The 27220-nt window shown below is 39.8% G+C and overlaps 3 protein-coding genes and 1 long non-coding RNA gene across 7 annotated transcripts in view; 2 read left to right on the top strand and 2 right to left on the bottom strand.

Moving 5' to 3' along the window:
• LOC121891677 (NLR family CARD domain-containing protein 3-like) overlaps positions 1-27220 on the bottom strand; it is a 408525-nt gene that overhangs the window by 162285 nt on the left and 219020 nt on the right. The gene's annotated exons all lie outside the window — the stretch shown is intronic.
• Positions 1-27220, top strand: part of LOC121891683 (NLR family CARD domain-containing protein 3-like) — a 110603-nt gene that overhangs the window by 1582 nt on the left and 81801 nt on the right. The gene's annotated exons all lie outside the window — the stretch shown is intronic.
• On the bottom strand, positions 430-2943 carry LOC121891756. 3 transcript variants are annotated; one of them, XR_006094134.1, is made up of 4 exons: positions 2364-2943; positions 2098-2175; positions 1887-1957; positions 430-1406 (listed from the first exon to the last, which is right to left on the bottom strand). It is a non-coding gene; the product is annotated as an uncharacterized LOC121891756 (long non-coding RNA). The 3 variants fall into 3 exon arrangements; XR_006094135.1 differs by having other exon boundaries at positions 2752-2943; XR_006094133.1 differs by lacking the exon at positions 2364-2943 and having other exon boundaries at positions 2098-2356.
• LOC121892393 (NLR family CARD domain-containing protein 3-like) lies at positions 3959-27220 on the top strand. The gene is made up of 7 exons (XM_042405431.1): positions 3959-3996; positions 4139-4217; positions 6162-6456; positions 8005-9820; positions 9935-10130; positions 24609-24684; positions 24839-27220. The coding sequence occupies exons 1-7, from the start codon at positions 3959-3961 to the stop codon at positions 25378-25380; spliced, it is 3042 nt and encodes a 1013-aa protein (XP_042261365.1). The 3' UTR covers positions 25381-27220.

The raw sequence follows: 27220 nt of genomic DNA, 5'->3' as shown, positions 1-27220 counted from the left end.
TCTAACATCTGCTGCTGTTTAACAAGTTTGTATTTACTGTAAAAGAAGTCATATCAAAGTAAATGAGCCCTGATTCTAATCATTTAATACATTTGTGTTTGTGCGTCATGTGCACTACTAATGTGACAACAACATCAAAGAGAACTAATAGATAACTGAAACTATTGACATGTTGTTTATTGGTGTTGAATTGACTGAATATGAATGAAATTCAGTCAGTGTGAGTCAGTGGATGTAAATCTTCCTCCATGCATCATGTGTGCTGCTCTTCACTTCACTGCAGCTTCATGACGCCATCTAGTGGACTGATAGTAGAAGTACAGCAGCTGATGGCAGCTTTCTCTGACTCACACTATTATTACATAATCCATCAGTTAGGGCTGGAAGATATGGACAAAATAATACATCTCAGTTTCCTTCAGGCTTGGGCTCAATCATGACTTTAATGGATTTGAAACATCATATATTTTTAAGACAGTGAAGCAGAATAGAAGAGCTGCAGCACCTGCAGGCTGTCATCATTATGCATAAAATACAAGTTATCACACACAGCTGTTGACTATTAGTATCAGATGCTTCATGTTCATCCAGTTTGACTTTAATAATCAGTTTGAGCACAGAAAGGGCAGAAAAGTGGGCTCACTGATGTATCTGCTGTTTGTGTTTGTGATATCTGCTGACTCCCAGCACTTCAACTCTCTGTAACCAGAGATGATACGTCGTCAACTAACACAAACCCACAACACACATCAGCCTGCAGTGTCATTTTCAATCATTGATCCAGACACTAATGATCTGATCAATGTTCTTACAGACACTATGTGTAAGATTTGAAGCTTTGTTGACTTTGACTCCATCTGGTGGGAGGATGAAGAATGACAGTGAGCTAACAGCCTCCATGTGTTGGAAATATTGTTGAAATAGCTTCACTCTGCTTCTCTGTCCCTCTTTGTGTTTGGACTCATTTTACTAAAGTCATTAGTACAATTCTAATAACAATATTTAAGTAATTTTATCTTTTTTGTCAGCAGACAACAGACAGGTTTCACTTTACAGTTTGAACAACTCACCTAATTAACATTTATTGGAAACAGCTGATAAAATCTGCAGGGATGTTTGTCATTTGAATCACGTTTGACTGTCTATGCTAGAAGCTTGTTTTTGAGGCTCATGAACCTGGGGGATGGTTTTGGGTGGTTTTGAGTGTCAATTCCAACAAACAGTCTTTGAAAGACCTCAAAGGTTTTGTGAAGTCTCGCTGGGTACTGGAGATTCATCCTCTGGTCAGATTGTCGGGAGATTTCAGCACAGGGATTCCCTCGATTATGATTCCACTGCATCTGGCTCATGGCAAACGTAGATCCTCACACTGTGTGTCTTCAGGTCTTCATGTGCTCTGGTCTCTGCTATTTCCCGGTGCAACAAACAAGAACAGACATTAAGAAATTGTTTCATACAAGTAAAGAGAAGTCATGAGTTTTGAATCAGATGCTGATAGATAGAGAGCTCTAGATGGATAACAGTGTTTCAGCACTTTATATTTAAGGCGGCTGGCTTGACAACACACGCCTCCCGCCTTAACTACGTAATAATTTAACAAAAGAATGCTCCCATATATTGGTGCTTCTATTAGGGCTGCAGCAGATCACGGATGACCCACTGGCCTATAATGACCCCCACTAGGCCTAAGTATCAGGGAATTCTTGACAGTGTCTTCTTACTACATTTTTAAACTAAAATGTTAAACAAGTGACAAACTCCCTTTTTTTAATAGTAACATCAGTGCTACTAGATGTCCTGTATATTTCTCAACAGTTTGACACAAAAACATGTACTGCATAAACCTCTAAAACCTTGACATTAATCTGATTGATATAACTGCTTACCTGATGTGTAGTCATTGACAGAACTTGGTGGGGGAGGCTGAATTGGTCCTCTGCGTTGATCTGAATGTCTCCTGAAGAAGCAACACAAGTGAAAGAACTCAAGATGACCATATGAAAATATTCTACAAAAAATTACATCCCAGCCACAGTCAATAAAGTGATAGTTATTATTATCATTAGTCATTTGAAGTAACATATCAGGAACTTATACCTAATCAGTGTATAACCTGCAGCAGACAGCACTCAGCGCTGTAGGAGCAGAGCGGGAACACAGAAGAAAAGCGATGCACTGTGGAGCACGGCGACAGAAACACAGCAAAAACCAAAAAACATTTTATCCACCTGACATCAATCCCACGCAGGTGTGTGTGTGTGTGAGAGCGGGACAGAGCAGAGCGGATTGTGCCGGGCTGAGCCCCGGAGAGCCCCTAACCCCTGTTAGAGAGAGTCTGACATAATTAGTGCATTCGCACTTACATATTAAGGATGCACACAGTCCAGCACACAACACAGACCACTTATGACCGACAGACTGGCTGCAACACACTCGGGTAACTAAACGTTACTACACGGGGCTGCACTGAGGTGATGGCGGGCTGAGCAGTTGCATCACACACGGAGACTTTCATAGGACTGACTCCGCCATCTTACAGACATGGCGGCGGTGTCAATGAATTATAAACTTGTAAATAAAAAGGATATGTCATTTGTTGTAAAACCCAACACGTAGAAGCCATATTTGACTAAAAATCGGCATTTTGACGGTACGTTAACTGTTTGAGCTTCGTGCACATTTTGAAACACCTTATGGCATCGCAAGGAGGAAAACGCACACTTAAGCATTACATAGAAAATGATTTCTTACAAGTTGTGTAGTTTGTCGATGAAAAAGCCAGGCAGGTACTCTTGCAGCCTTGTGGGAGAACAAGTTCAGACTGGTTCCAATTGGGCGGGTCGGGATTTACTTATTCAGAAAGTCCTTAAACTAAGTTTTGTGAAATCAGTTTGTTGTAAAGTACCAGGAAATCAAATTTATGATAGAAAATTATAAGTGACTAAAACAGCCACACTTTTTACTTCTCTGTGACTCAAGTAGACAGTAAAAGAAGACAAAATCAATGTATTGTAAAAAAAAATATATACATTTTATAATTAAGTTATATGGACATTGCCACTGAAGGGCTTTTTACAGTGTGGATTAATGATCATCAAGGTATTAATACAATAATAGAGTTATTTCTCCTCTAATATCAGTTTTTCTTCCTCACTGGAATCCAAATATTCCAAAAGGTCCAAATTAAGGTTCAAAAAGCTGCATGGAGCCAAACTAACAGCAGGACGACCTGCTTCCTTCACTAACTGCTGACTCATCAGCTTTTTACATCTGACTTCTGCACTGCAAAAAAGGAAATTCAAGAAAGTTCTAATATCTTATTTTAGGATGATTAAACCTTATTGTTTCTCCTCAAAGACAAATACTCCTGTCAGGCAGCATCTGCACTGCAGGTTATTAGACTTGTTTCAAGGTAACTGCTCTTCATTTGTCTTAGTAAGGTATTCAGTCTATTTTCAGCTCCAGCTGACAAGAAACAAGTCTGAAAAGTGGATTCAAAGTGTTTAAGACGCCACAACTCATAAACTCATAAACTGAGGTGACTTTACAGACAAATAATCTGGTTTCAAGCATCTTTAACTTGAATTTCTGACAGTTCATTTCTAATATGAAGCCAAACAGGCTTAAATCTAATTTTAAAACTAGTTTTAAGGTTAGATCATGTTTGATAGCGGCTACATTTTTATGCTCGTTTCAAGAAAACTTCTTAAGTCATTTTTGGCAGATTTTCTTGCTCGAAGTGATCAAATTTCACTAGTTCAAAGAATATTTAGTAGCGTTTCCAGTAGGGGAGTTTTTACAGTGTAGATTCTAACGCTAGGAGGAGACTTTACCAGTAATGACCCAGTAACACCCACAGTATACTGGAAACATCAGCAACTAACAGCAAACAATTCACAATTAGTCAACAATGATCTGAATATAGAATCATTCATTTACAGCAATAATACAGAACATTATGAACAAAGAGGACGTTGAGGTGAACGGAGCCGAAGAGTCACAGAGTTCAGACAGACAGATTTAGAGAAGCAGTTACAGACAAACGTTCACTTCTTTATCATCTTTTTATTGGTTTTACTCAGGCAGAGGAAGTTCAGGAGGACAACATCAATAAATAAATAACAAGTGTATAATGGAGGAGGAAAACAAGAACCCGGACAACTAGACCACCGGACTCATCCACCGACACCGAGGACCTGAACACCACCGACATACAGGTCAGTGTGCTCCAATCTATCAATAAACAACTGGATGGTGCTTCCACCAGGAGATTAACCTCACTGTCCTGTGCTCCACACCTTTCACACAACTTTCTATTAAGATGTTGCTTTAACTCATGGGTGTAGATTTGGGTGAGGAAGGTGTTGCTGGATTGTCCCAACCAATATTTTCACTGATCTCTAACAATCCAGCTGTTTTAACTGGACGTAATATTAACAGTAAGATCTCTGCAGAGTTGACAGGTTTGTGTGTTTTCTGCAACAAGAGTGATATTATGATAAAGAGTGAAAGAGCAGGATATGGAGGATACTGGACCTGATGATCTGGCAACCCTCAACTTCAAGCTGTACACATTGTTGACTAACAGCAGCAGCAGCATTAGTGGAGTCAGTGAGGTGGAGAATCTGAAGCAGTTAGTGTTTATAGTTTAAATGTTCCAAACGTCACAGAATCAAAGCGACTTTACTGGACAAAACTAAGATCATTTGATATTATATTTAATTTCAGGCGTTAGGTGTTGTTTGCTAATTTGTGATTGTTGCACAGACATGTTGTTTAATTAAAAGAAGGAATGAAAGAAGGACAGAATCTCAGGTGAGGTTTGAAAACCTACAGCAGCGAGTTACAGAGCAGCACATTACCTACAGGTTTCTACACATTTATTGTGACAGTCTATATGTTCATTTTAAATGTTAGGTTTGGTCTCAGATTTATAGTTAAGTAGTTGATCAATAAAATAAAATGTAAAGATCAGAGAAAACATCATGATACAGTCCAGTTTCAGGTCAGTCAGTAAATGCATATTGAGTAAAGTAAACATTTAGCAGAGTCAGGCTCTTTATGTGTGTGTGAACATGTTTCTATGAAAGAGAAAAGAGTGATAGAGAGCAAGTACACACACACAATTATTTACACCGTCCAACATCAAATGTCCCTACCAGAGTTAAACCAAACCTACGCCCTTGCTTTAACTACTGTTATAAATGATCATGTGATGTTTCCAACTAGTTTGATGGTGTAAAAGTAGAACTTCTTACCTTTTATGACCATATATCGTTTTAATCATTTATTATATATATTTATCCACTGGGTCCATTATTGTTTGAATCGTTCTGTCATGATGGAGTGAAGGCAGGTGGACCCAAGTACAAGAGACAGCAGGCAGACAGGATCTGAAGCACAGATATTTATTGAAACTTAACAACAACTGTAGCTCAGGAACAGGCAGAATGAACAGACTATTCAACAATGACTGAACTGAAAACTGGACTTAAATACAGACAGAACTAACGAGGGAACAGGGAACAGGTGACTAGGCAGGAGAACAGGAAGGGAGCTGATTGGCTGGGAGAACAAATGGAACAGGGCAGGGCTGATGAGGCTGATGCAGGACAGGTGTGGAGGGAAAAGCAGGCTGGGGAGGAGTACAGGAACACAGGAGGGACACACAGAGCAAACAGACAACCAAAACCCAGAAAACACAATGAGACCAGACAGGACTGTGACAGGACAATGACAATATGTGTCAGTGGTTTCACCACACACTCAATAATATTTAACCATAGTCAGTCAATTCCATCCCAGTCTGTAGACTTCTTACTCTTAAATGTTTTAACAATGTCAATCATTTCATCTGTTCCCCTTATTAACATGGATTGTTTATTTACATTAACAGTTTTACTTTCCACATCATCTTTACTGCTAGGCTTAATAATCTCCTTAAGCTAAATTAGGTCCAATATTAACAAAAAATCATTAAATTCATCTGCAGCTAAATCTATTTCATTAAAAGTTGTATTGTGCTTTGTCAGGAAATAGGTTGGATAACCTGCTTTTCCAGTTCTATTTTTAATAATATCAATCAATACTTCAGTGTTGCTAATCCAGTAAGTTAACTGTGAAACTGTTAATCAAATACAAATTTTTGTCATACCTTTCAGATCTTAGCAGGACAAAAGATGGCGACACCTACGGAGGTCCTCTTGGAGTGTTTGGAGGATTTGCGAGCTGATGACTTTAAAAAATTCAAGTGGTACCTGTGTCAGCGTGGGGAGCTTGAAGGTTTCAAAACAATCCCAAAGAGTCGACTGGAAAATGCAGACAGAATGGACACAGTGGATCTGATGGTCAAGAACTACTGTATTAACACTATTAAAGTGACCAGAATGATTTTGGGGAAGATCAATCAGAATGATCTATTGGAACGTTTGTCAAATACCATCTCAGATCCTTCAGGTAAGTCATAGAAAGATTAAAAATGTGATGTTACAAAGATATTTAGAAGTGCTCAGTCAACAGTCAGTGGACTTGTTTTAGATTCTTCAAAGTGTTTCTTCTCTCATCCAAAAGTCTTCTTTATTTCTGACTGACTGGTGGGAAGTCACAGGTGTTTAACCTCTGCAGGGCTGTTTACACCTTAAAGCTGTGTTTAGACACAACACAAAGCCAATTTTCACCTTGTGTTACTCGCACAAGATTTACTGCTGGATCATTTGTGTTTATTTGACCCAACAGCCAAAATACCAGCTGTACATTAGCTGTTAGCCAGCTAGCAACAGACACACCAACCGTGTCTTTGGGAGTGTGCCTCTGTGTGTTTGTGTTTAGTTCAGCCTCTGACTGAACTCAGAACTCAGCAGGAACTCTGGTTCTTTCTATTAATTCCCTCCAGTTTCTCTCCTTTTTCTCTCTCCTCTCTGTACGTTCAATACATTCATAAAGCCCAGCGATACGCGCTGCGTGAAAAATTCACTTTGTGTTCTGTCTGAACTCACCATTATTAAGCCACATGTGGGTCATTATTCCATCTGCCTGTCAGTCGTTAGAGTCCCATGAGTCCAAGTGTGAATGGTTCTTAAGGCTTCAGTGTGCTCCAGCTGAAGCACTTGTTGGATAGTCAGAGCTCCTCTAGAGGGCGAAGTCCAACAATTTTTGTTGAACTGCTCCAAAACCAACAATCACATCCACTTTACACCCTGATTGGTCAACTGTGTGGAGTTGTGACAGTAGGCAGAGTATACTGTACACTGAAACTAACTTCCCTGCAATGTTTGTCTAAACTCATGTGCTGTATTATTAATTCCTGCGTTAAACCAGCTGTTGCATTCCTTCCTCTGAGAGAACCTGAACTTGTATTAAATATCATTTAGGTTCAGCAGCTCATCCTCAAAGTGAGGGGAGAACAGTGGAAACACAAGCAGAACCAGTAACAATGGATACACGTTGAGTTCCTGTAGTTGAAACAGCATACGTTACCTTTGGACATCAACCAGGCTAGCTGTTTCCCCTTGTTTCCAGTCTTTGTGTTGCAGGTCTCCATAGAATGAGGGGGAGACATGATAACTGTTTAAATTTGGGGATAAAGGTGAACATTCCCAGGAAGTGTCTTCTGGAGGGGATTTATGGTGTTGCACGCACAGAAAAGTGACAGAAGTAGCTGTGCAATGAATTTAAAAAGGAAGCCTGAGAGAGAAGTTTCTCTCCTCCACAAACCTGAGCAATCACTGTGTAAAGTAACCCTAACCCTGGATCATCAGGTTCAGAACAATTAAAAGTTCTAACAATAGTTCTGATGCTGGAAACATTCAACCATGTTCAACCATCCTACAAGCAGTTCTGATTAACTATACTGGCACCTAAACAGACCCTCTGCTTGTTGAATATTATTCAATGATCTTTCCATAATACTGTGAAACTTAAACCACACTTATATGAAAATATTTTTATGATTCATATTTTCTATAACATCTTCTCATTTCTGTCTATTGTTGTTTATTCATTCAGAGATTCTTGCTCAGTGCCAGCGCAAACTGAAGTCTAACCTGAAGGAGAAGTTCCAGTGTGTGTTTGAGGGGATTGCTAAAGCAGGAAACAGAAAGAAGCAGAAAACCCTTCTGAATCAGATCTACACAGAGCTCTACATCACAGAGGGAGGGACTGCAGAGGTCAATGATGAACATGAGGTCAGACAGATTGAAACAGCATCCAGGAAACCAGACAGACCAGAAACAACAATCAGACAAGAAGACATTTTTAAAGCCTCACCTGGAAGAGATGAACCAATCAGAACAGTGATGACAAAGGGAGTGGCTGGCATTGGGAAAACAGTCTTAACACAGAAGTTCACTCTGGACTGGGCTGAAGACAAAGCCAACCAGGACATACACTTCACATTTCCCTTCACTTTCAGAGAGCTGAATGTGCTGAAAGAGAAAAAGTACAGCTTGGTGGAACTTGTTCATCACTTCTTCACTGAAACCAAAGAAGCAGGAATCTGCAGGTTTGAAGAGTTCCAGGTTGTGTTCATCTTTGACGGTCTGGATGAGTGTCGCCCTCCTCTGGACTTCCACAACAATGAGATCCTGACTGATGTTACAGAGTCCACCTCAGTGGATGTGCTGCTGACAAACCTCATCAGGGGGAAAATGCTTCCCTCTGCTCGCCTCTGGATAACCACACGACCTGCAGCAGCCAATCAGATCCCTCCTGAGTGTGTCGGCATGGTGACAGAGGTCAGAGGGTTCACTGACCCACAGAAGGAGGAGTACTTCAGGAAAAGATTCAGTGATAAGAAGCAGGCTAGCACCATCATCTCCCACATCAAGACATCACGAAGCCTCCACATCATGTGCCACATCCCAGTCTTCTGCTGGATCACTGCTACAGTTCTGGAGTGGACCATGAAGAGTAGAGAGAGAGAAGAGCTGCCTGCAAGTCTGACGGAGCTGTACCTCCGTCTCGTGGTGCTTCAGTCTAAAGTGAAGAACATCAAGTATAATGGAGGAGCTGAGACAGATCCACACTGGAGTCCAGAGAGCAGGAAGATGATTGAGTCTCTGGGAAAACTGGCTTTTGAGCAGCTGCAGAAAGGCAACCTGATCTTCTATGAATCAGACCTGACAGAGTGTGGCATCGATATCAGAGAAGCCTCAGTGTACTCAGGAGTGTTCACACAGATCTTTAAAGAGGAGGACTGTGGGATGTTTAAAGAAACGGTGTTCTGCTTTGTCCATCTGAGTGTTCAGGAGTTTCTGGCTGCTCTTCATGTCCATCTGACATTCATCAACTCTGGAGTCAATCTGCTAGAAGAAAAAAAAAAATCCTGGTGGTCTAAAATCTTTAAAGAAAAAAAAACTGAACAGACACGTTTCTGCCAGAGTGCTGTGGATGAGGCGTTACAGAGACCAAATGGAGACCTGGACTTGTTCCTCCGCTTCCTCCTGGGTCTTTCACTGAAGACCAATCAGACTCTCCTACGAGGTCTGCTGACACAGACAGGAAGTAGTGCACAGACCAATCAGAAAACAATTGAGTACATCAAGAAGAAAATCAGTGAGAATCTGTCTGCAGAGAGAAGCATCAATCTGTTCCACTGTCTGAATGAACTGAATGATCGTTCTCTAGTGAAGGAGATCCAACAGTACCTGAGATCAGGAAGTCTCTCCACAGATAAACTGTCTCCTGCTCAGTGGTCAGCTCTGGTCTTCATCTTACTGTCATCAGAAAAAGATCTGGACGTGTTTGACTTGAAGAAATACTCTGCTTCAGAGGAGGCTCTTCTGAGGCTGCTGCCAGTGGTCAAAGCCTCCAACAAAGCTCTGTAAGTACACAGATAGTTGAATTCATTTGTCATTATTTAAATATTCTGCTATCTTTTTAACAGGAGAGAAAAATAAAGAACTTCTTACTTTTTTTCTTTATATTTCCTCTCCAGGCTGACTGACTGTAACCTCTCAGAGAGAAGCTGTGCAGCTCTGTCCTCAGTTCTCAGCTCCCAGTCCTCTTGTCTGAGAGAGCTTGACCTCAGTAACAACAACTTGCAGAATTCAGGAGTGAAGCTGCTGTCTGCTGGACTGGAGAGTCCACACTGTACACTGGAAACTCTCAGGTCAGGATTCATCAACCTGTTCATCCGATGAACATTTAAAATGTGAATGATATTAGAGGATAAACATTAAACCTGTGTAGGATTGTCTCTTCTGATATGATTTGTCAAACCAGTTTTTACTAAATTTCAGCAGTAGAGAATTACTTTTCATGCAGATTATATTGTTTTCTTTTGTTTAGGTTGTTGATTTTTTTAATACCACAGATGATTTTACAGGTTTTGGTAACACTTCATTTTACAGCTCTGAAAACTTCATGGTAATTAGGTGATAATTACCAAGTAACTTCTTTAAAATTTCTTTGAAATTAGCCTACAAATTATCCCAACATTTACCTTGAATTTCATGGTAATTTCATGGTAAGTATGTGAGTTGTTGCAGCTTAATTTCCAACTAGTTTCTGTCTAACATCTGCAGGTCAGTAAAATGAAGTAAATTTTTAAACCATTTACATTCTGACCAATTTATTTATAATTTTAGCAGATCAGTCCAACTTTGAACTAAACTTCCTAAATGTCTTTTTTTTTTAATTGTAGGCACCAGAAATTACTAATTACAGAGAAATAAACTTCATAATCAGGAATCAAGTTACTAATTGCCCATTTTAAAAGTCTCATTGCTTGCCTGATTATTGAGGCCTGATAATAATGTCTTCACACCACTCAACAAGTTAAATGTCACTTTTTATATTTTGAGACAATACATCAACAAATAAATTAAAGAAGAGGGGGAGTAACTTTTACAAAGTTTCTGACACAAAAACACAGCATTTGTGTTGTGTTACTTTTTTACACCTTAAATAACACTCTGATGTCTTTAAAAAGGCATCAAATTACCGATGTTCCCTAAACTACTCACATGCAGTACATACTGGCCATAACCTAATGTTGCAACTGTTTAACAGTGGATAAATTGTTTTGAGTATCACAATGAAATCACTTGTTTCACTATCAGAATTTGATCCATTTGGTCCATTAACATTTGGAAAGTCAAGAAGAGCCACATGATTAATGGTCAAACAGCCAACGTGGGAATGTCACACCCGACATGAGATTTACGTTCATTTATATGTAAAAGTTCAGCACTGTAGGCTTAACAGTGACCTCATTATTTGTATAATTTACTTTAAGAAAATGATCAGCTGGAATGTGTTTGTGCTCATGAGATTATACACATTAGCTAACATTAGCTTAAATTAGCTAGATATAGTAAGTCATATTTATGCTACTAGTTTAATGCACTGGCTGCATAATTCAGTCATCTTGAGATGGCCTTGTTTTTGTCAAACATTCTATGACAATCTATATCATGTGACGATGTGATCTCTTCATATTATGCTCTATTTCGTTGTGATTCAAATCACATTCATCTTTTGCACGGATTACATTGATAAATTACACTTCTTGGCTTTTTACTCACAAAGCTTTTATTGCACTTACAGTAATGTAACAAGTTGTCATCAACTCTTCACCGCTGTTTGTCTCTCCTTTGCTGCGCTGCACACACACACACAATGGACCATCTATTTATTCACTGAATTAAAATATGTTACATCGGGATAGCTATCATTATCAGAATATGAAATTACCTATATCGGGATATGAGATTTTGGTTACATCGCCCAGCCTTAGCTTGGCCATAGCTGTCAGATGGAAGGATTTTGAGCCAAATGGCACTACACTTCTCTTTAGCTGTCATTTCAAGGCAGATGATTTTGACAGAACTGGAGAAATTGTGCGTGTGAAGGAATATGTGATTGAGTTTTTGCATCCTTTCCAGACCATTTGAACAATGTTAGTGAACTTTCAAGTCATAAGACTATAGTGTTCTTTGTAGTAAACAGTGTTAATATATAGTGGAAACTGATTGGAATTATTACTAAACCTGATCCTAAAGTAAACCACTGTAAAAGTCACTGCTAAATGATTTAAAAGAGAAAAATATGATTTCAGTGGACTGTCTCTTGATGCAGACTATCAGTAGATGCTACAATTTGCAGATGTTCCCTAAACGCTTCATGCGCAGGCTCGTGGTAGATGCTACAATTTACCGATGTTCCCTAAATGCCTCACATGCCGGCTAACGGTAGCGGTAGATGCTACAATTTACCGATGTTCCCTAAACGCCTCATAGCCTGGCTAGCGGTAGATGCTAGCGGTAGATGCTAGCTAGGCAGATGCGCACAGAGAAGTTTCCAGTCTCCCTTCAGTTACTGCAGCGCAGCTACTCAGGCGGGTGTTTGACTAAAATGAGTTAGTTTGGAAAGAGTAAAATAAGGCGTTTTAATGTCAGATTTAAATAAATTGAAACCGAGTGGAGCTGGCGTGTTGCCAGAGAGAGAAAACTGCTAAGCTGCAGAGCGTCTGTGGAAAAAGAATCTTCGGGACTCCGGCGGGCGTTTCCCTCCAAATTAATGGATTATCCTGGTGAGTTAGCCACTCGAGGTTAGCTGGTTAGCATTAAGGTTTTGTTCCAAAATCATTTAATGGTGTGTTAGTTTACCTTGAAAGGTATGGCGAAGCAAAAAGCCAGTCAGGATATAATGTTTGTGTGATGTGATGAGAATATAGCTGATGCAGCTTTTTAGCCGCTAACCACTGTAGGCTTAATTGCAGCCTAGAAGCTAGGTTAAGTGCTACATGCTAAGCTGCTGTTGTAGCGCTGGGAAAGCACGTAAGGCAGTTTGTGCTTATTTGAAATAGACTTAAAAGCTAATGTGTATGTACTATAACATGTAAAAGGCCCGATATGTGCATTAATTTGAAATGTACATGTACTAAAAAAGAAATAAAGACAATTTAGTTGAGAAATGTTTATGGTAACACTTTCTATGAAGCCCATGTCTATAATGCATTATAAACATACTTATAATGTTATAATCTGCTTCTAGCACTGTATAATTATAGTTATAGACACTCATAAATATTCATAATGCTTCATAACAATAATCATAACACATAAAGCATTTTATAAAGACTTATAAGGTCAAGAATCATAATACTTCATAACTGCTGGTCACTCACTGACATGTTTTACAAGGGTCATAGTGTATTATAATTCTCATAGTTGTAATACATTCTAATCATTTTATAATGCATTAATAATCACTGTTATAATGCATTAAAATGTGGTTATAAGTGACTCTTAACTGGTCATTGGATGCTTTAAGTGAAGTAATGTAATTCCTGAGGAATAGACAGATATAATACATTACAAGCTGCTTATAAATCACTATAAGTGCTCATTTTTTGCTTTAAGAAAAGTGAAAAAATATCATTAAAATCTTTATAAGAACACAAAACGTTAAAATGAATTAATTAGTTTAACGAGTCATAACAGACAATGAACAACTGAATGATGAACATTTACATTTTACTAATGTTTCCCCAAAAAACTCAGTAAACACTCCAATTATAGATAAAACCTGAAACTATCTCTATTTATATTTTACTTTAATGTAAACGTTTGATCAACAAAAGTGACTCATTGAAAAACTTGGTGAGTGATAAGTGATTATGATGCTTTATAAAATGATTGATATGATTCTTGACCTTTTAAATCTTTATAAAATGCTTTATAATGTGTTCTGATTATTGTTATAAAACATTATGAATATTTATTTAGCTGAGAGAGAGAGAGATAACTCTCCGTTCATTCTCTGTGGACTCTGATTGTGTCAATAAAACAGTGAGAGTTGCATCAACCAGATGATGTTGTTGCAGATTGTCACACTCACGAGCCAATGGGATTGTTTCCAGCGTGCGTGTGCGTGACACAGACCAGCGTGGAATATGTAAACACAGCATCGCTCAACTTTAGCTCATAGTTCTGAGTTTAGATCAAACATCCACATGATGGAATAACAACAATAAGATTCATATTATTGTTGTTGAAGGTTCAATCAGTGAAAACTAGTCAACATAAACGATGGACAGATAGATAACGGTTTGCTACAGATGGTAGCTAGCCAGCTAAGCTAACGTTAGCCTAGCGCTCAACAAGTTGATGTTTAGCTGCCAGTTGAAAGTCATGGAGAAGTAAAACAGGTTACCCCAGTCTCCCATACAACAGATTTCAGTCTGACTGGTTTCATATCAAATAATGTGCAGACCTGGTCTACATGATGGACTGATGTGTGTTCACTGTGGTTCTGCCTGCTGGGACCAGTCTGTAGAGGACTGGGGAGACTGGGTTGTGGTTCTGCCTGAGGATGCTGGAACCAGTCTGTGGAGGACTGGGGAGACTGGGATGTGGTTCTGCCTGAGGATGCTGGGACCAGTCTGTGGAGGACTGGGGAGACTGGGATGTGGTTCTGCCTGAGGATGCTGGGACCAGTCTGTGTAGGACTGGGGAGACTGGGATGTGGTTCTGCCTGAGGATGCTGGGACCAGTCTGTGGAGGACTGGGGAGACTATGTTGTGGTTCTGCCTGAGGATGCTGGGACCAGTCTGTGGAGGACTGGGGAGACTGGGATGTGGTTCTGCCTGAGGATGCTGGGACCAGTCTGTGGAGGACTGGGGAGACTGGGATGTGGTTCTGCCTGAGGATGCTGGGACCAGTCTGTGGAGGACCGGGGAGACTGGGATGTGGTTCTGCCTGAGGATGCTGGGACCAGTCTGTGTAGGACTGGGGAGACTGGGATGTGGTTCTGCCTGAGGATGCTGGGACCAGTCTGTGGAGGACTGGGGAGACTATGTTGTGGTTCTGCCTGAGGATGCTGGGACCAGTCTGTGGAGGACTGGGGAGACTGGGATGTGGTTCTGCCTGAGGATGCTGGGACCAGTCTGTGTAGGACTGGGGAGACTGGGATGTGGTTCTGCCTGAGGATGCTGGGACCAGTCTGTGGAGGACTGGGGAGACTATGTTGTGGTTCTGCCTGAGGATGCTGGGACCAGTCTGTGGAGGACTGGGGAGACTGGGATGCTGGTCTGTTGCTTCCATCCTAAGCAGCTTCTCCTCCAGATTGACAGGAAGTGTCTCTCTGCTCCGTCTCATTTCTCACCTGATGTTCATGTCTGAGAGTTTCATTTGTTCTATGAAGCTCATTCATACTTTCTCTCAACTGTCTAACAGCAGTATCGGTTTCTTCTTTCAACAGTTTCATTTCATCTTTCAGCTGTTGAACAGTTTGTTTTCTTTGAACTCTATGATGTCCACTTGTAGGAGGGAGAGACACTCCTGGATGTGCTGCACTGACGCTGGTGTCCTGGTGTCTGGGTGCTGTTAAAGCAGGCAGGTGAAGGAGTGCTGGAGGCTGTGTGGACATGGGAGGTTGGAGCAGTAGTGCTGGGATCTGAAGGCTGGGAGGGTCAACCTGCTTGAGCAGCAGCTCTGATAGTTGAAGTCTTGGTGTTTGAGTCTGATGCTGCTGTAGATGCTGTTGTTAAAGGCACAGAGGCCTTTTTCCTGCCAGCGACAGTTTTCATTCTGCTGAAATCTTTCTCAAACTCTTCCAGTTATATCTGAGACCCTTGAACCATCACTGAGTCTGTGTTGTAGAAATAGATGTTGAATTGTGGTTCAGTATGTGTGTATAGCTGTGGGATGGATTTGTTTCTATCATTTTCAGGTCATTATATTGCTCAGGGATCGTGGAAAGCTTCTGGCTGCTCTGTAAAGAGCAGCAGGTCTGTGATTACTGCTCTGTCACTTTGCCTTTTTAAAGTCAGCTCTGAGTGTCTCAGGATGGTCTCTGAGCAGCTCGCTTCTCTATTTCTTCCTCCCTGCTTCATCGGTCATGTCCTCTGGGTAGTGGATCACCAGACTATCTAGACTCCATCCATCTGGTTGGAGTTGTTCTGGGTCCATTTTCTTTACTTGTCCTGGTTTAGGTCTGAGTCTCGTGGCAGTTGGTAGCTGACAGTTGACAGTTGGTGTTGTTAGCAGTTAGCTAGTCAGGTAACCAGCTTCTCCCAAAGTTTGCTTTGTTGATTTTAGTTTTCTGGTTTCTCACGTTGACTTGAAACTTTCCCAAATTGTTCCCAAATTCTTTACATTGAATTCAGTATAAAACTCTTGTTACTAAACTTGATCTAAAAGCAATTAGATCATTTACTGAAGTAGGAGCTCAAGTTTCTGTTGCTTCTTCATCTCATCTTCATCTCTGTCAATTTCAAATTCAAATAAGCTTTATTGACAGATCAGAAACCTATGTTGCCAAAGCAGTACAGAAAATTATAAACAGATGATTCATAATTATACAATAATATGCAAATATCAACAATAATATGAAATACAATATAATAAAAGGCATTTTTACAGATGTAATCTCAAACTCATTGGGCAGTGTGTGGGTACATCACCTCTACACCATGTTTCTGATAGGATTATGATGTCATTATTATTGATAGGTTTTACTCTTCAGACCAAAGACTGAGGAGGAAAGACCCTGGATATTCCAACAGCTTATTTTAAAGGAACTCATTGAAATTGTCAACAGAAGATGAAATAAAATAAAACAAACATAGAAACAACTTTTACACAGGTGAACTTGAAGAACCTATTAGAGTGAAATATATTCATATTCATTATATAATATATTCATATTTTATTATCAAATTAGGATTTGTTTAGTCTGAAAGATGTTTTTATAATAAATATATGAAGAAATGAAAAATTGAGATTGAAGCTCACTATGTTAATATAAGAACTAGAGCTGCTCCATTATGGCAAAAATCATACTCACGATTATTTTGGTCAATATTGAGATCACAATTATTTAACACGATTACTTTTTGACTCATTTTTGCCGATGCAGATATGTGTACATATTTTATTCCAGCTGGCTGAGGAGACTATTACACCTGCAATCATAGATTGTATTAATGATCAATAAAGACAAATTATGAAGGAAGAACTCAGGAAGACTGGAGTTCAGGAGCTCAGCATTAAAACTTTAATGAACCTGCCAAGTGGGTGCAGCAGTAGTTTTCTTTGAGTTTATTAGACAGACAGGATTAATGTGTAGGATTTAATCTTTGGTCCACAGTCTGAAGCAGAAGGTGGCGGTAATGCACCTAATACGCTGGTTGCCAACCGCCGTTATAAACCACAAAGAAGAAGAAAAAGGTTTTTTCAAACAGAGTGGTACATCCTGTCAGCCGAGGGGTTTCCTATCTGTGCAGCCGAACACCACAGCTCCTCCACAGACTATTACATCCCGACGGTCCCGGTGTTTCCTCCGCAGGCTCCACTTCACTGGATCTAAACGGAGAGCCGGGGTTAGCTGGGAGGCTAGCGGAGCGTTAGCCGCAGCATGACCGGAGGGAAGCACAGTCAGTTAGCCTCAGCTAGCCTCCCAGCTAACGTTAGCCCTGGCTCTCTTGGATCCAACCGGAGCACTGAGCCCCGGTTTGTTATTCAGGTTAAAGTGGGAAGAAGCAGCAGGTCTGTCGGGCAGCTGAGTGAAGTGCAGCCTGCAGAGGAAGAACAGGTTAGCCCCGGTTTCACTACAGACAGATTCACTCGCTACAGTGGGCGAGGAAATAAAGCCAATGAATCAATAAGACAAACATTAGCATCAGTGTGTTAGCATTAATGGGTCAGCATCAGTGAGTTAGCATCAGTTGTTAGCATCAGTGGGTTAGTATCAGTGGGTTAGCATCAGTGGGTTAACATCAGTATGTTAGCATCAGTGTGTAAGCATTAATAGGTTAGCATCAGTGTGTTAGCATTAATGGGTCAGCATCAGTGAGTTAGCATCAGTTGTTAGCATCAATTGTTAGCATCAGTGGTTAGCATCAATGGGTTAGTATCAGTGGGTTAACATCAGTTGATGGCATCAGTGGGTTAGCATCAGTGAGTTAGCCTCAGTTGTTTGCATCGATTGTTAGCATCAGTGGGTTAGCATCAGTGGGTTAACATCAGTATGTTAGCATCAGTGTGTAAGCATTAATAGGTTAGCATCAGTGTGTTAGCATTAATGGGTCAGCATCAGTGAGTTAGCCTCAGTTGTTTGCATCAATTGTTAGCATCAGTGGGTTAGCATCAGTGGGTTAGTATCAGTGAGTTAACATCAGTATGTTAGCATCAGTGTGTTAGCATTAATAGGTCAGTGTAAGTGGGTTAGCATCAATTGTTAGCATCAGTGTGTTAGCATTAATGGGTCAGCATCAGTGGGTTAGCATTAGTGGCTTAGCATCAGTGTGTTAGCCTAACCTAAAGACTCTAAACAGAGAAATAGAGAACAGGAATATTTGTGCTGCTGAGTCTTCTGAGTTTTGTTCAGCACAACCTGAGAAACACTGAGTTTTGTGTGATGAACTTTATTGTTTAGTGGATTAATGCACTTTAATCCACTTTTGGACGCGACTCTGCTCTCTTGGCTGTTTGCAGTGAACTGATGTCCCTCTTACATTACTGTAGCAGTCAGATTACATTAATTCAAGGGTGAGTTTTTCTCTTTATCCTCCTGCTAACCTTGACTGTAAATCCACATTTTAAAGCTGATATTTAAAACATTTTCTTCTTGGGGGGTCATGACCCCGGACCCCCCTAGGGGGTTCACATCTAAAAACATGCTGCTGAATCATCCCTCAGCTGCTGACTTTTCCCATCTGGCTGGATGCTCAACTTTCTGGAGCTCCCTGATTCAGTTCATCTTTTAGTTAGTTAGTTAGTGTGGAGACAGTTTGTTGTTGTATCTGACTGCACACAGCAGGACTCTCAGACTGTCTGACATGTGTGTTGTTTTGTGTGTTTGCAGCCTGTCAGGATGTCTGATCACAGAGGAAGGCTGTGCTTCTCTGGCCTCAGCTCTGAGCTCCAACCCCTCCCATCTGAGAGAGCTGGAGCTGGGTTACAATCATCCGGGAGCCAAAGGACAGAAGCTGCTGTCTGCTGGACTGAAGGATCCACACTGGAGACTGGACACTCTCAGGTACACTCAAAAAAATATTTAGGCCTAATATGTAAGACTTATGTATTTCAATTACATATAAAACTTCCATCCATTTGAATTGCATAGTTTTGACATATACAAACTAATAAACTTAACATGAAGCATTTTTATAATTCAAACATAAATTAAACAAGCAGGAATGAGAGGTTATGTATTCTTATTAATAAATCCAATGTGTGTAAAAGAAATAATAACCAGGTTTATGCAATATCCCCAATTTGCTTAAAATGCATCAAATTAATGCACGTTAAATGAATAAACCCAATGTATTTTAAATGTATCATTTTGAAAACTATGAACAGTGTTTCTGCTATAACAGTAAATGCCAAAAATAACGCCAAATATCCATTCATTCAGAAATCAATAGCGTTTGGGAGCCTCTGAGCAGCGCTGTTTCGAAACGTGAGTCAAGGTCTGTGTCGTTGCCATGGAAACTGCAGGTTGCGTAGCTCCTTTTATAGAAAAGGGCAGTACGTGAGTGAGTGTTTAAGCGAGAGAGCGATCGTCAGAAAAGTGACGGTGAATGTGAGCAGAGCAGAGGAAAAGGTGAACAGTAAGGCAGTATTCAGACCCAATCAGGCGTTGCGGCGTTCAGCCGCAGGATGGCGTGGAGGTGTGGGCATGTCTATTTGTCCTCCGGAACATAACTGCTGTGAAACAATCAGAAAATAACGTTTTATTGATCTGATTCACCGGCACTTTCTCTACCAGCGCTCCCTCTCTGTCTTCATTCACTCTCTAGCTCGCTCGACCACTGCTGCTGTCTCTCTCTCTTTCTCTTGTCTTTTTTACAGTACAGATTAAAGTGTGTCAGTCAGTTAATAAATGCTGCAGCATGGGGGTTAGCTCCAGAGTTAGCAACAATAGGTTAGCCTAACCTGGCGATGCTAAACAGATGAATAGAAGCAATGGGGACCGGAGGAATGTGTGGCTGCTAATCTTTAAAAAAACAAAACAAAACAGAAAAACAAAAGAAAATACCGTTCTTACATGCACAAGGTTAAAGAAAGTGCTCCCTTTTCAAATATTTACTTATTTTGGCACAGTTGACCACTTAGACAAATGCTTATAAAGACAGGCAAACAGTTAAAGGCTAATTTAAGGTAACCCTGAACTATGATTAGTAATTTCAGAAGCATAACAATTCCTAGAATCTAATCTTGAAATTAGAATCAAAAACAATCGGCCTTAAACATTTTGCTGCTTGTTGCATGACCAAGAATATACTGTATATTATAAACAGACCTTTCTGTGGCAACAAGAAACTCTCTTATAAACTGTGCTGAACAATTGTGTGGAACTAGAGATAGACAGGTAAACCATGGTGACTGTACTGCTTACATCACATTACCAATTCAAGAAATCCCTGATATCCATTTTCTGAAATTTGCTGAGACCATAATTCAGTGTAGGAAATTAAAAAATATTTTGGGGGGCAACTTTTGCCCCCACTGTCTAAAAAATTGGGGCATTTACTAAATTTGGGGGGCAAAAATAGTAATTAGTGCATAAAGTTGCTGTTTTTAATGTGAAATGAGCGCAGATTAAAATAAATACAGTAATCACCACCTTGTGTAACCAAAACCTCCTCAGTAAACACCGTCTCATTTGTAATAATTGTCTACATGTTCTAACTACAATAATAAGCAGATGAAAAGCAAATTAATGCATCAATTTCCTTTCAACAACTAAGGTTTTATTTAGGAAGAAGCTTCAGTATAAACCACTAGATGACAGTATAACATAATGATCTTGAGATCATGACGATATTTAATTGGTTTGATCTAATTAAATTGACCAAAAGTTCTGGTTGGGGGGATAATGTCATATTCAGACCTCCTACAAGTCAAAGCCAGTCTACCGTTGTCATTGTGGGTCTGATGCGTTGTATGCCACAGTTTTACAATATTACAGACTAGTAGCTACAAGTACTGTCAAAAGAGCCTAAATGAGTGTAATATTCCTTCTTTATTGATGCAGTTGTGGAAATGCCTTTAGCTGAAGGTTTTTTAGCATTCTTTATTTCATCTCCAAATTTATCCCTGCTGAGGTTTTTACCAGGATGACATAATGAAAATAACATAACAGACTCGATTATCCAGCACCGCCTCATTGGTTAGTAAAAATATGTTGTAGATTTGGGAATAAAAGCTCATTTCACTCGATGCACTGAGCCCATTAATGTTAGTTGCTGCCCTTTTTACACAGACTGTTGAAGGCGGGAATGCTGCACCGGTCGGCAAGACCCACGTATATGTATTAATATTAACGTTAGTTAGCCAAATTACTAACACTATATTGGCTAACGTGCCAGACAAAAGACACTAGCGTTAGCGTTAATATTACTTATCATAAGCAAATCGATTATGTTTTCTGGCTTGGTGCCGATGAGCTAAACACTTTTTTGACCTGTTCGCTTCCTTTGATAAAGTCGTGATTAGTTTTTCGCAGTTCCAGGCTGTTTTTGGGTGGGTGAGCCCTGCATGCCTTGCAGTAGAGGAGAGTCGTCTTCTTCATTTATTCGACACCGAGCCAGTCTATTTTCCATTTTTCAATAGTTTAAGCCGCAACTTTCTTTGCCGTCTTCTTGGTCTTTGTTTTGCCTGCTGGTGGTGGTGTTGGTGACGGCCCAGGACTCAGGTTGCTTTCATCGGGTGGAGCAGGTAGAGTTTTTGTAAGGAGGTAGCGGTCCATCCTGGCAGCGAACTTCACTGCAGGTGCAGCAGGAGTGCAACACCTCTGTCAGGTATCGTAGTGCATAGTGTGAACAACAGCGCTGTTTGTGTTTGTGTGTTGAAATTGAAATGAAATGAATTGGATGAAAATAAAATGATGGCATCATGTAGAATCAGGATATTGACCTAAACTGGTAAAGATAAAATTCATTTAATGAAAGTGATAGTTGGGGTTCTTATCTATGGTAAGAGTTCACACTTAGCATAGATAGAAATCCAGTACACTCTTACCATCACTGTATCACTACGCTACAATTTCAACTACAAGTTGTCAGAACAAACAGTGACGAGGGCTCTGTTGTGTCGAGCTCCAGAAACAAAGTAGTTAGCAGTTAGCAAGCAAGAGGGTTGGGAAAAGATCCTGGACAATGAATCCCAAAAAATGTGTTGTGCATCCTTCAAAAACTTTTCTCAGCTGTGTCCACACTTGAAATAGTAACACTGTGTTTTAAGACAGGGAAGCAGCTGATGGGTCAAACTGGAGAATCTATTAAACTAGTAAGTAGCAGCTAATGTCACTATATAGGTAAGAACCTGAACTATCACTTTGAACATGCAACAAGCAAAAACGGAAAATGAGCTGCTGTGGACAGGGTCAGCAACACAACATATTTTAGACACTTAAAAAACAGCTCCATCTAAAACAAACAATATTAGATTAAGTGTACGTTATAATATTTTCACCGCTTTACTTTACCATCAGACTTTACTGAAAGGAAACTGCCTTTACATCATAAAATATTGCCCTATCCAAGCAAACCAAACTCCATCGCCTTCATCGCTCCATAGTGACTTCAGTGTTTTAAAAAGGACAGTTTAGATTCACCAAAGTCATACAATAACACAAACTGTACTGAAAGGAAAGCAGATGTGCTGTAGTTACTAAAATGACTGATTTTGCCTATGGGGTTTGGTTGTGGCGATGATGTTTTTGGTTTTTACGAGAGTTAAAGGTGCTATATATATTTGTCTGGAAAGTACATCCTTCAGACATACAGGTTATGGTTTCATATTGCCTAAGATGTTGATTTACGTGACTAAAATAGTCCTTCTCTGTCGAAAGTTCCTGGCATCCACACGCCTGACAAGAAAATGTAGTGAACTGAACATGTGGTGTTTCTAGATTCCTGTGTTTTTGATATATGTGACTCAAAAGGTTCTTCCACCTTGTGAACGTATACGGACAATCTACATATACACACGGATACCGGCGATTGCTGCCATGGAGGAAATGTTTGAGCCTGAAATGTTTTAGCAACTCATACCTAGTAGATAATGAAATGTCACACACTTTACACGGCCACATTCACATATCTGTGAGCACAGACAAAACACATCCTATTAGTTGTGGGGTCATTAACTACACACTATGTGATGATCACATTACATTATACTCTAAAGTGTCATGTGATTGGCTGAAAAGAGACATGTGATGGTCAGAAGTTACAGATAATTCCCCTTCGAAAAAACAACTTTAAATGAAGCTGTTGCAGGGAAGTCTCATAAAGCCCACACACCAATGCAGTCAAGTTCACACATGACAAGAGCTTTGTAAGTGCAAGTTCAACAGTCTGCAGGTAAACTATACTACACATGTTCTCAATGTGTTTACAACATACTTACAAGATGTCAGAGGTTGAATTAGGTTCCTGTAAAACACAAACTGTTCTAGTCAGACACTCAATGTATTTGTACTTAACATGTAATTCTACAATATAATGACCCTTTTACTTATCAAATCATAAGCCCAACATGAACCATTTTGACTATTTCTTTTCTTTTTTTTTGGTGGTGTCCAGGTTGTGCAGCAGAGTTTGGGTTTGCATCCACCATGTGCAACACATGTACAGGCTAAATTAGCATCTGGCTATTACTGAGTTTCTGAATAGCAGTGTCAAAAATATATGAATTATTGAAAATGATCCTCTGGCACTTTTTAGTCCATATTAAAGCTCACCTCTCTGGCTGTATATTTCAGACCTTCCTACATAAAAGCACCTTCAGTCTACTGCTACTGACTATTTCCATCATTAAAATTATAATATATATTATATACATTCAGAGAGGATTCATTTATTTATATTGTAATTTATTGACATTACATGAGGTAAATACAGTGGCGTCCTGGTTGGTTTTGATAGGCAGATGATGTGTGAGACAGTATCAACTGCAGTAATAAAACATGCACTCACACTGAAAACTGTCAGATGAACTACGTTGAGTATGGATGGAACTCACCAGTAATCAGCCTCGTGCGAGTGTCTCGTGCTCGCTCGTGCTGCGCTGAGGTGGTTGTCAAGATGGCGGCGAGAATTCTGACGCATCTGTTTAGAAACGATTCCACTTCCTGAGTTTGATATGTAAACCAATCTCACACGTTTGAACTAATTGACTTAAACCATATTCAAACCATGTTCATACGTTTTAATTGATTACATTTCATTATTTTTAGAATTACAATATTTCTGCAGATTTTATGAGATTTGAATAAATCCATTTTCAAATTGTGGTGATTGAATGAAAATGACAGAAATCCAAATGCTTAATAATAAATGATGGCATGAATGATGTTTTTGAGTGTATGGAGAGACAATGTCTGATAGAGGAGGAAGAGCTGGAAACATTTTCTCTGTCAGAGCTGATCACACATCTCAACTCAATCTTTGACTTGTTGTTATTTCTAACTGAAGTTTCCTGTAAATGTTGAAAGTTCAACCTGATTAGATTCAATCAGGGTTTCAGAAGGATTGGGATACTGGATTCAGATTGGATCAAAGTCTATCAAAGCCCAACCCCACATTTGAACAGAATAATCAAACAGTAGACTAGAGCGATGTAACGTCCATGTTTGCATGCTGAAAGAGAACGTGCTGCTCTGACCCCCCTCCTCCTTTCAGGCTGCAGCCTACTGGAGACCGATGGTTGACACCAGGTCTGAGGAAGTGTAAGTGTGTTTTTCATTTCATTCATCAAAACAAAGCAAACTTCAAACTGTGACATCACTCATTCACATCCTACTGAGGATGAAGATGATGTCATCATCAATCAGGTGATCGATCAATAACTGCAGCTGTATTGTGTCTCGTTCTCTCCATCAGATTTCTGTCGACTCACACTGGATCCAAACACAGCAAACAGAAAACTCAAACTGTCTGACAACAACAGGAAGGTGACAAATGTGAAGGAGGATCAGTCATATCCTGATCATCCAGACAGATTTGATGTCTGTCGTCAGCTGCTTTGTAGAAATGATCTGACTGGTCGCTGTTACTGGGAGGTCGAGTGGAGAGGAAACGTTTATATATCAGTGAGTTACAGAGGAATCAACAGGAAAGGAAATGGTGAAGACTGTTGGTTTGGAAGGAATGATCAGTCCTGGAGTCTGTTCTGCTCTGATGATCGTTACTCTGTCTGGCACAATAAGAGAGAAACATCCATCTCCTCCTCCTCCTCCTCCATCTCCTCCTCCTCCTCCTCTGTCTCTAACAGAGTAGGAGTGTATGTGGACTGTCCTGCTGGCCCTCTGTCCTTCTACAGAGTCTCCTCTGACACACTGATCCACCTCCACACCTTCAACACCACATTCACTCAGCCTCTGTGTGCTGGGTTTACAGTCTGGTCGGGTTCAGTGTCTCTGTGATCTCTGTAGGAGGAAGAGTCTCCTCCTGTTAGAGAAACTTTCTCATGTTATTTAGTACCAACCTGATCTCTCACTGCTTGTAAATGCAGTTTCTAAACCAACATGGTTTCCACATGACTGACAGTTTGTTTGACATTTAAAAAGCTGTAAAAAAGAAGCTGATGTTCTCAGAGCAGATAGCTCAGTCTGTTAGAGGACTGTTTGGAGGTTCGGAGGTCGTGGCTTTGATCCTTATGAGTCTCAGTGAAACTCAGAAGCTCTCAGAGAGAAAACCACCAGCGGCTGAAAGTTTACTGAAACCTCAAGTTGTGACCAAGGTTTTTAAAAATGTTGGAAGAGTTTTGCCAACTAACTATAACACACATAATGACAGTAAGTATCCGCTGGCCTATAGAGACTCTTTGTTGTTTTTACTCTTATTTGTTGTTCAATTAGTTGTTTTTTTAATCATATAGTCAATTCAGAAAGCGACATGTTTTTATGTGTCTCTACTGGATGTGCATGTAGAGCTGTAAATAAACATTATGATTCAGAGATTCATCAATTCATGGTTTTGTCTATAAAATGTCAGGAAATTGTGTAAATTGTGTAAAATGCTGGTTGTAATTTCACAGAGTCAAAGGCGACGTCTTTAAATGTCTCATTTTGTCTGAACTAAAGTCCAGAACAGTCAAATATTCTGTTTATTATCATGTAAGACAAAGAAAAGCATTCAATCTTCACACCTGAGAAGCTAAAAGCAGAAAATGTTTGCTTCAAAATGACTCAAATGATGATTAAGTGTTAATTTAGTGTTGATGGATAATCAATGAATGGACTAATTGTTGCAGCTCTGGCTGTATGTGAACAGAATATTAGAGGACAAACAGCTGACAGTTTAGCGCCTTACTAAATATCCACAATAAAAAGCTCATTTACAGGATCATCGATCTGTTTACAATCTGTTTGAAATGTTTCTTATTTCCTGTTTTTGTGTTGTACCAAGTAAAGTTGATCATTTGTATGTTTATGTTACTCAGGCAGAAATAAATGGAACTGCAGTATCACCTGTTATGTCCAATAAAAAAGGATCATAAATAATAATAGAAGCTTTCATTTGATCTTTATTGTCAGATTCAGAAAAATGGCACTCTAATAATAAGCTGAACATTATTAATAGTTCTATTGTTTATTCACACACAGTTTAGCGCAGGGTCAGTTTCTCATTTCTACAACCTTCACACAACTCAACTTTGAATGAAAAGTCACATTTTGATATAAATCATCAACATTAATAGTTATATTTGGAAAATGTGCTTTGGACAAAAAGCAAGTGTTTTCTTCTCCAGGAAGAAAACAGTGAAACACGTGTGTCGGTTAACTTTCTGCACACAAAGTGAATACAGACGTCCGTTTGTCTTCTTCTGCTGTGACGATCAGCGGGTCAGAGGTCAGATCAGGTATGTGACGAGGAGCTGAGAGAGGAAACCAAGAAGAAAGTCAAAAGCTCACAGCTCAACATCCAAACACAGACTGCACACAGAGCTGCAAGCATGGAGGAGAAACCATCACATCTACAGATCCAGGTACAGTTCTCCACTTTACTTTATCACAGAAAAACTCTCATTTTTCTCTTTTTCACTTCATTTGAAAGATGAAGAAAACATCTGGACTCCTGCTGTCAAACTTCATCCAAACTAACAGCTGTTTTCTATTTCCATCATGCTGAACATGCAGGTTTGGAAAAACTAAATCTTTCTCCAAATGTCACCAAACAAGACTTTTACAGTCCGTTAAGAAACTCTTATTATCAGAAATAAACATGTGTCTGATTTTACAGTCCTGAACATTTTCACATGTT

Source organism: Thunnus maccoyii, chromosome 24, assembly GCF_910596095.1.
Source record: "Thunnus maccoyii chromosome 24, fThuMac1.1, whole genome shotgun sequence".
In the NCBI taxonomy this organism is placed as follows: domain Eukaryota; kingdom Metazoa; phylum Chordata; class Actinopteri; order Scombriformes; family Scombridae; genus Thunnus; species Thunnus maccoyii.
This window is presented reverse-complemented; position numbering and strand designations above follow the sequence as displayed.